The sequence below is a fragment of the Myxocyprinus asiaticus genome, chromosome 41 (assembly GCF_019703515.2).
Source record: "Myxocyprinus asiaticus isolate MX2 ecotype Aquarium Trade chromosome 41, UBuf_Myxa_2, whole genome shotgun sequence".
NCBI lineage: Eukaryota > Metazoa > Chordata > Actinopteri > Cypriniformes > Catostomidae > Myxocyprinus > Myxocyprinus asiaticus.
The window spans coordinates 35,290,345-35,300,951 of NC_059384.1; the positions used below are offsets into that span (position 1 = coordinate 35,290,345).

Consider the following 10,607-nt stretch of genomic DNA (forward strand, 5'->3'; position numbering starts at 1 on the left):
GAAGACAATCATTGACACCCTTCACAAGGAGGGTAAGCCACAAACATTCATTGCCAAAGAAGCTGGCTGTTCACAGAGTGCTGTATCCAAGCATGTTAACAAAGTTGAGTGGAAGGAAAAAGTGTTGAAGAAAAAGATGCACAACCAACCAAGAGAACCGCAGCCTTATGAGGATTGTCAAGCAAAATCGATTCAAGAATTTGGGTGAACTTCACAAGGAATGGACTGTGGCTGGGGTCAAGGCATGTCAAGGAATTTGGCTACAGTTGTCGTATTCCTCTTGTTAAGCCACTCCTGAACCACAGACAACGTCAGAGGCGTCTTACCTGGGCTAAGGAGAAGAAGAACTGGACTGTTGCCCAGTGGTCCAAAGTCCTCTTTTCAGATGAGAGCAAGTTTTGTATTTCATTTGGAAACCAAGGTCCTAGAGTCTGGAGGAAGGGTGGAGAAGCTCATAGCCCAAGTTGCTTGAAGTCCAGTGTTAATTTTCCACAGTCTGTGATGATTTGGGGTGCAATGTCATCTGCTGGTGTTGGTCCATTGTGTTTTTTGAAAACCAAAGTCACTGCACCCTTTTACCAAGAAATTTTGGAGCACTTCATGCTTCCTTCTGCTGACCAGCTTTTTAAAGATGCTGATTTCATTTTCCAGCAGGATTTGGCACCTGCCCACACTGCCAAAAGCACCAAAAGTTGGTTAAATGACCATGGTGTTGGTGTGCTTGACTGGCCAGCAAACTCACCAGACCTGAACCCCATAGAGAATCTATGGGGTATTGTCAAGAGGAAAATGAGAAACAAGAGACCAAAAAATGCAGATGAGCTGAAGGCCACTGTCAAAGAAACCTGGGCTTTCATACCACCTCAGCAGTGCCACAAACTGATCACCTCCATGCCACGCCGAATTGAGGCAGTAATTAAAGAAAAAAGTAGCCCCTACCAAGTATTGAGTACATATACAGTAAATGAACATACTTTCCAGAAGGCCAACAATTCACTAAAAATGTTTTTTTTATTGGTCTTATGATGTATTCTAATTTTTTGAGATAGTGAATTGGTGGGTTTTTGTTAAATGTGAGCCAAAATCATCACAGTTAAAAGAACCAAAGACTTAAACTACTTCAGTCTGTGTGCATTGAATTTATTTAATACACGAGTTTCACAATTTGAGTTGAATTACTGAAATAAATGAACTTTTCCACGACATTCTAATTTATTGAGATGCACCTGTATATATATATATATATATATATATATATATATATATATATATATATATATATATATACATACATTAATTTGTACTTATTGTGCTTTATTGAATTCTTTATTGTATGTTTTTGTGTGTGTGTGTGTGTGTGTGTGTGTGTGTGTCATACAGCTCTTACGGAGATACACGAACAGTGATTTGAAAACAGTGATCTGTGAATAATAAAGGATTTGTGTATCATCAGTAAAAGAGTTGACCATCAGTAAACCAGAGAGCTACACACTGACCTCTGCTTGCATCATTTTGCTCATTGAATGGACTACACTCTCTGAAAATTGAATGCATAGACCTGATTCAGCCCCTCCCCATTTCAGCGCTGTTTTGTCTCTTAACCTGTGGTTTCCATTGAAGCTACTGAGAAGGGTAGATCAAAATGGATTACGTGTGAGAGCACAGAAAGTATTTTCACCAAGAATCAGTGTGAAGAATTTACATGTTTCCATTGATCATGTTATAAATATTGTGTGTGTGGGGACTTCCTCTGCAGTACTTTTGTACTTTCTTGGTTCACTACACAAGCTGAGAATAGCACACCTGACTACTAGACTTTGAACTCTAGGTGAATGTTTAGTGATAAGGCAACAAGACCAAACTGTGAACATGACACAATAATGACAGCAACTGGAAACTTTAGACATTTTAAAATACTTTTTCCATTATAAGTACATTATGATATAAACAATGAAAAAAGACAGCACACACACACCCAAATCATGAACCAGACTCAAAGGCTTTTTATGCGGTTTGTTTTGTGTATTCATGCAGACAATTCTTTGTATGTGTACTTTGTTTTTGTTTTTTTTTTTGTATGCAACTGGAAAATGAGTAAACAAAAAATATACAAAAATACCCCTTTTAAAAGGGTAATTTAGGGGTAATTTCTTTTAGAATGTTATGTTCTTTCTGGAGGTCAGTAATAATGTTAGTCTAAACATTGAAATATGCAGCTCAAACTGTTTAGACTGAAATTGTGAAAGATCTTGTTAAAATTAAATTATTGTTTTTTTGTTTGTTTGTTTGTTTGATTAAGGCTCAGAAACTGAATTCTGAACCAATGCTATTAGGTGTAGTCCTTGCTAATTAGGAGGATAACACTTTTTTTTTAGGGTTTGTTTAGGGTTTATAAAGAGGTTCATTGATGACTAATAAGCCATTTACAAATGCATTATAAATTGCTTTGATACGCAGTTATAACAACATGAATAAAAATGAAGAGTTTCATTTCAACTCCAAATAGTAAGCCATTTTACCTCACAATATAGATGCTTAATAACACTTATTCAACATTAGTAACTTATGAAAATGTACCATGGATGTACATGGACAGCTATGAAGCATTTATTAAGGAGTTGTCAACATTAGAAACCTATGTATAATAACTCCAGAACGGTTTAATGGTCATCAGGCATATTTTATGATATATGCTGTAAATGAGCATGAAGAGCTTTAACGTGTTTTTTGAAGAGGACTTTAGGTAACTAGGACTAGGTAAGAAGCACCATTCTTTTGACATCAATTTGACAAGGAATGTGACAACACAAGTGAGTCAAGACATTACAGTGATGCATTTAAAAAAAAAAAAAAAAAAGACAATCCCTCTTTTTCATCTCACTATAATAGTGTTTTTTGCTGCATTGTGACATAAATCATTAATTATGCCATTTTATGTATTTGATTAATCTAAATGTATTTATTAATGCAAGTTAAAATGCTCACTATTTCGCAAGACTCTTTTTAATTATGTTGCTGTAACCGCATGTCAGTGATTTATAATGCATTTGTAAATGACTCAAAGTCATTATTGAATCCCTGTATAAACCTCTAACAAACAGGACGTTAATGTGAAGAATTACTGTTAGGTGTTATATCGGCAGTTTTATTTAACATTTTCCACCTCATGCATGTATGCATTTCTCTTTTCTTTTATTAGTCCTGGTTGCCATGATGTCATCTATTAATTCATGATGTCACTGTGTTTTTCCTCAGTGATGTCATCCTCCACTCCCCTCCTGTCTGAGTTGTTCCAGTGTTCAGTGTGTCTGGATGTGTTCACCCATCCTGTTTCCCTCCCGTGTGGTCATACGTTTTGTCTGTCATGTATTCTTGCTCAGTGGACAGCATCTGGCTCCTCGCACTGCCCAAAATGCTCAACAGTTTTCCAGGAATCTCCGGAGCTGTGTGAAAATAATTTTGCCTGTGAGATGACAGAGCAGATCCGCAGGCAGAGGGGTCAGAGGGTATCGGAGCATCGCCCGGTGACCTCGGGCAACATTTTATGTGATATGTGTCCATTAAAGAAAGCCTCACCTGCAGTAAAATCATGCCTGGCGTGTGTAGCATCGTACTGTGAGGAACATGTGAATTTGCACACCCCCAGGTTCTCCACACATGCACTGGTGCAGCCACAGCACAGAATGGACGAGAGAATTTGCAGTAAACATGAAAGACCGTTGGAGCTTTACTGCAGATACGAACAAACATGTGTGTGTGTGCTGTGCACGAATGCAGAACACCACACACACCACACTATACCTGTGGAGAGAGAATGGGCAGAGAGAAAGGTTTGCCCAAAGCTGTTATGAAATGTCAAAACTGTTAATTAAAGCATGAATTTCAAAATATGCAGGTACACACAAAAATGAACACAGATTTGTGTTAGGAACAGACCAAAATTTACAGCTGAATGTGGCAATATTTTTGCTAAATGGTATTATGTTGTTCATTACACGTATTGCGGCACTCTGAGGTGAAATGTCCACTGTGTGGCATTAAAGGTAAGTTAAATGTTCTCCCAAACAGATTTTTAAGTTTAATGCTCTATTGAGTTTTAAATGAAGAAAACCACCTCCCTACCCTAAACATTAAACCTCACCGATAGTGTCATAAAACGCAACTGTTGAAGCAACCACATCCAGGCACAATGTTCAAAGATGTCTATCTAGCATATGTTTACATAGAAAAACTATTTTAAAAACAGCATAAACAAATGTCAATATACAGAGCCCTGTAGAGGAAAGGGAGGGACTTTATTTTCTTAATTAGTTTTGCATAACCTTACAAAAAAAGTTTTGCATTTCCTCACAATTAATTCAGGTTCCAATAAATGAACTATGGTTTTACATTAATAATATTGTACTAACCATGTCTGTAGTAACCATGGTTAATCTTGTGGTTACTACAGTTTTACTGCAAATACCATGATTAACTATGGTTACTTTAGTAAAATAGTGTTTATTTTCATAACGATTAACCATGGTTTTACTACAGGAACCATAGCTGAACTATGTTTTTTGTAGTAAAATCATACTAACAACAAAATATTAATTTCAGTACCGTAGTTTTCATTTTCCTGTATTTCACTATGAATATCATGGTTAAAATATGATTATTACAGTAAAACTATGGTGAAATTTATGATTACTGTAGTTTTATTGAAAATACCATGGTTAATCTATGGTTACCGTAGTAAAACCATATTTAATTTTCATAAGGGTTAACCATGATTTTTTAAATATCATGTTTAAAATATGGTTACTGTAGTGAAACTATGGTAAATTTTGTGGTTACTATGGTTTTACTGCAAATATTATAGTTCAGCTTTGGTTTCTGTAGTAAAACCTTGGTTACTTTTTTGTAAGGGATAGATAAAAAATATTGTGAGGGAACAAAAAAATGTATAATTGTGAGAGATGCAAAACTATTTCAGAAAATACATTCCTTCACTGTCCTCTTTGTTCTGTTAACTGCCCTTTTTACCTTTTCTCTCTCCTCCTCATTTTTCCTCTGTTTGTTTCATAGACTCAGTTATTGAAGACACAGTCTGATTTGAAGCGGATGATTAAGGAGAGATGGAATAAAGTTGAGGAGCCAAACGCTGTATAAAACTAAGCAAAGTAAGAGCCTGCAAACTGTATTTTACATTTACTTATTATTATTATTATTATTATTATTGAGCAGATACTTACTGATCCAAAGCAACTTACACATGAAGCTATTCACAACTGCAGAGGAAATATGGTTCAATTACTAGTATCTATTATAAATTAATTTAGAAATATTTCAGTCACCTTTTTGCACAGCCCAAAGTATGTCTATTGAAGGTGAAATATGATGTTAAAATGGTCCAAAATGCCACCTACAGTTTAGTGTTTGTAGAGAAATGCAGTTCTTCATAACTTTCACCATCATGTGTTATCTGTGTGTAAGGAGAACTCTGACAGAGAGATGGCACACAGTGTGGAGGTCTTCACTGCACTGCAGCAGTTTATAGAGAGGAGCCAGTCTGAACGGCTCAGAAACATGAAACACAAGCAGAAAACTGCAGAGAGACACGTGGAGACACTCATTAAAGAACTGGAGGTGGAGATCATGAAACTAAATGCTAAAAACTTGGAGCTGGAAAAGCTTTCACACTCTGAAGATCACTTCAACCTCATACAGGTGACTCTCCTGTGCTTAAACATTTTTTTCAAGCTCATTATGTGCAGGTTGCTTATACTTTTATTCTTGTTAGCATGCAATCACAACAAAGATAAATGTACTGTATCGATTTCACTATGCATATTTCATGATTCAAATAAATTAAGAAGATATTCTGTTTACATGTTTAGTGAAATAGATTGAAATACTGAAGGCTGTTACTCAATGTTAATAACTATTATTGTAGCCTACAATTTGTATATGACTCTCGCCAGGTCTACCCTAACTCATATGTGGTGCCTCAGTGTAAGAGCTGGTCTCAGGTCAGTGTGCATACTGCTCAGGGTCTGGAGTTACTGAGAGAAACATTGATGGCTACAGAACAACTACTGAGGACTCAAATATACACTGCCACACAGAGAGGTTACTGCTGCTTTGTCATCTTTTTTTATATGAAATTTTTTTTCAAAATGATAGTACTTGGTTCCTTACACGTATTGTGGCAGTTCCGATGTGAAATGTCCACTGTGTGGCGCTAAAAGCGATTTTTTTTTTTTTTTTTAATTTTAACAATTTTTATATCAACAAAACCTACCTCCCTACCCTAAACCTTAAACCTAATGCTAACATAAAGTTTCATAAAAGCAAATGTGAGACGAAAAACGCAACTACGTCATTTTGTGGTGCTTCTATGACACTTACAGCTCATATGTTGACTCGCATACTCTTCAGGACTCATACCCCGGTCCTTTACAACGCTCTATCAGTTGAGCTACTGCACAATTTGATAACAAAATGAACAAGCAATGAATAAGGTGTGAGGAACAGGGTGAAAAGTGTTTATGAATTGGTAATCTGCTGTTTTATTCTGGATTTGTGTGAAAGTGAATAAAAGTAATTGTTTCTCTAGCACTTCTAGTGTTCATTTCACCAGGAAGCTGCCACGATACGTACAACAAGCCACATAAAAATAATTTAGGACAAATGTAGGTATAGTAACGTGATTCTATGAGAATGACAATTCAATTAAATTAATTCTTCACGTTATTATTAAAATAATGCTTTTGTTTAATGATGCTTGATATTAATTAATTCTTGATATTAATAAAACTTAAATGTTCATATTCTGATTACAAAGACAACTTTTCTTTCTTTTCTCACAGAACTTGATGCAGTATCCCAATATGCAGGTTTTGTTACCTACAATTCTGTGAAATGTGTAGTCTTTCCATAGACTCTGACTATAAAATATACTGTATTTATTGAACATTTAATTCAACACATTTTAATTTTGTTGTTCTTATGTGAAAATCTGTAAATCACTGATTCTTGAGAAAAGGGACAAAACATGTCCTACATACAAAAGTCCTCTTTATGTTAAAAATCAAGAAATTAATAATAATAAAAATATTGTAAAAGTTAAATCTAAAGACAATGTGTATACTCAGGGCATTTATTATTTATATTTTTATAGAAATTGTATTAGATAATTTTTTTCAAAGCATGCTTTATACTTGGAAGCACATGTAACTTAGTAACCTAAAGGACAGCAAGGCAAGCAATTTCCTGGGGCCCCGCATTTTGAGGGGGCCCCTGAGGGCTGATCACGTAAATCACCAGGAATTATCATCTCATAATAATGCGCAGCAACAGCTCAGCAACTGCAGGGCCCCATCTCGTTTGAATTTGCGTGACTCAAAATTTACAGGTAAGTTACGCCGGCGCTCTCATGCTATCCTGACAAACATGCATTACAAAAATCCTGAAAATGAAGAGGACATATCTGTCTCACAGCCAGAAGTGCAAGAAAAAACAAGAAGATGAGGAAAAGAGGAAACAGGACAGTGGTAAGTGATGGAGATAATGATGAATTAATTAAGGATGGTTAAAGACAAACTCACGACTTCTTGTCCAATTTCAGTTTTATTTCACTTCATTATTTGCAAGACATTTGTAAGCTAGGGACGGGGTTAGCTTTTTGAGGAGTGTAAAGCAGTTTTCAACGTGGGCTGAAACACAACAGGTGGTACCGGGAATGATGGGCACAACACCGCCACCTATGCTTAGCAAGTTCCTGTACTGTGTCTTGCGCTGCCTTCTGCGAAATACTAATTTAGTTAACATTAACTAACAATGACAATATACTTTTACAGCATTTATTAACATTGGTTAATGTTCATTTCAATATGTACTAAAAAATTTTTAATGATAACAGGTCTGTCACGATTATTAAATAATCATCTGATTGCAGTTATTTGGTCTAATTTTACTGTCCAAATACGGTAATTTTAAGCCATATACCATAAACGACTCGTTTGTATGTCTCATTTTCCAATGTTATTGCATGTGAACACTACAAGACGAGCGTGTGAAGATTAAACGCTTCTTATCCGCTCTGATACACCAATGTCTGCGGAGGTTCGCACCAAACTCCCGTGAAAATATAAATGTGGATTTTGATAGTGAACGAAAAGCACTCCGGTTTCACTTTAATTGAACGATCATGTAATCGCAAATGTTGTTGTAATTATAGTGTAATTTGGTCGTCGCGGGTTCATACACGCAGCATTGATGACACACAGTGACACAGAGGAGAAACCTGCTCACTCTATTTTCATGAAGACGAAAGAATGAAGAAATATATTTTCAACACAATCTCTTCCTTAATGAGAAACAAGGGCTCGTGAGTTTAATGGGAGAGCCTTAAAATAAAGTGTGAAAGTAAATAATTTAGGTAAGAAATATTTTACTATTGCGAAATATAACTTAGCCTAATATCATATTATATAATATAATATAATGTAATGGCTATCCTTTAGTTGATCAAAATTAGAGGCATATTTTAATTTTGATAAATAGGTTTGTAAAAGATTGAAAATCATATACTGTATCTGTATTTGATCATATATACTATGTACATGAAGGCATAATAGCAACTTAAAAATCTGTCAGTAAGGCCCCATGCATTATTTTACCAGGCGCCCCCACATCCTCTAGGTTCGCCTCTGGAGGTCACAATATTAAACTGCCAAACAAAGTGTTTAAAACTGCAAACAAATTCGTAAATATAAATTTCAAATGAAAGGTAGGGATCTAAGGATTTTTATAATCCTGAATAAATCAGACAATGCCATGGTCAGCTATAACTTTAACTATCCCTTTCCCACTTCCTGCTGATGGTAGATGCAACGGTAAGACACATGGTCTGGATATTTTACTATATATTTTTATACATTTCAAACAAACAATATTTAAGTCTTTAAATAAGGTCACAGCTTCAACATGTCAACACCTTCACCCCATTGTGATCATTTCTGTTAGGGTTAGGCTTGTGGAATAATAGAGACAGCTTCAACTGAGGAAAAAAACTAAATGGATCCAGTGTACAAATGTGAATAAATGTCAATTTTCAGAAAAACAAGCATTGTTATAAAAACCTGTTCCCCAACATGGTTCGTTAGCTGAGAACTTAGTCTACAAATATATCCATTTCAAATACATTTATTATAAAAAAATAAAAAATCTGTTGTCCCTTATCTCTAGAACCAGTGAAATCTTCATTTAAATTTTTGATTGATCTTCAATATTTACTTTGAACAATCTTGAATCTTTACTTGAATCTTTCAAGTCCCAGCTGAAAAACAAACAAGGAAAAGAAAAAAGGGCAGCTAACAGAACAGTGGTACACTAATAGGACAGGGAAGGAATTTGTTTTATGAAATAGTTTTGCGTTCCCTTGCAATAGCTTTGCATTCTCTCACAATTATCTTGGACTTGATGGACTTTATATGCTTTCTTACAGTGGATATGACCCTTGACCCTGACACGGCAAACCCCTGGCTGGTGGTGTCTGCAGACAGGAAGTGTGTGAGCGATGGCAACGTGGAGCGTAACATCCCAAACAACATTCAACGTTTCGACACGGCACCCTGCGTCCTGTCTAGAGAGCCTGTCTCAAGAGAAAGGAGCTATTGGGAAGTGGGCGTGGCCAGTAAAACAGCATGGGATCTGGGTGTGGCCAAACAGTCAGTGAACCGTAAGGGTTTGGTGACTCTGAGCCCAGAGGACGGGTACTGGGTGGTGTGTCTGAGAGGAGGCAGTGAGTACAGGGCCTGTGACCAGTCAGTTTTTCTGCCACTGCAAACACAGCCACAGAGAATAGGGATATATGTGGATTATGAAGAAGGATGGGTGTCGTTTTATGATCCCAGTGCTTGTGCTTATATCTGTTCCTTCACTGGACACAGCTTTAAAGAGAACTTACTGGCCTACCTCAACCCAGACATGAATGATGCAGGAAATAACAAAGCCCCATTGGTTATACAACCTGTTTATCTAGCCAATGGGGCAACTAATGATACTGTCACAATATGAAGAAGGCAAAGGAATGATAAAACAGCAGTGTTGGGGAGTAGTTAACTAAAAGTAGCAACGCTACACTTAACTACACTTTTCAGTAGTGTGTCAGTAGCTGAGCTATTTTCACTATAGTGAAGTATTTCCAGTAATGAGCTACATTTTTCAACGAGTAGCGCTGTAGCATCACAAAATGTATTGTGAATGCAGCAATGGAGCCGAGGGAGTAATAAAACACACTTACCTGAACCGTCCTCTCTCTCTCTCTCTCTCTCTCTACTCATGTAGCACTGGGAAAACTGAATCATTTAATTGAATCGGTTCTTTCAGACAGTTCAAGTAATGAACTGGTTAAAATAAATGATTCCCTTATATTTAGCGTTGGGAACACTGGTTCATTTTAGCGAGTTGGTTCTTCTGGACGGTTCATGTACATGAACTAGTTCACATAAATGATTTACCTGAGCACCACACAGCCTTAAAGGGACTTTGCCTATTTATTTATCGAAGGGAAATATTTAGTTAATTGCTGCTGTTTATTCCTATATTTCGATACAGTTATA

At 36.2% G+C, this 10,607-nt stretch overlaps 1 protein-coding gene across 1 annotated transcript; it reads left to right on the forward strand.

Annotated features, from left to right (window-relative positions):
* The first annotated feature begins 1,377 nt into the window (after positions 1-1,377).
* Positions 1,378-10,062, forward strand: LOC127431876 (zinc-binding protein A33-like). The gene is made up of 6 exons (XM_051682497.1): positions 1,378-3,830; positions 5,068-5,135; positions 5,448-5,709; positions 5,964-6,111; positions 6,852-6,878; positions 9,491-10,062. Exons 1-6 carry the CDS (start codon positions 3,231-3,233, stop codon positions 10,060-10,062), a joined length of 1,677 nt encoding a protein of 558 aa, XP_051538457.1. The 5' UTR covers positions 1,378-3,230.
* The last annotated feature ends 545 nt before the right edge of the window (positions 10,063-10,607 follow it).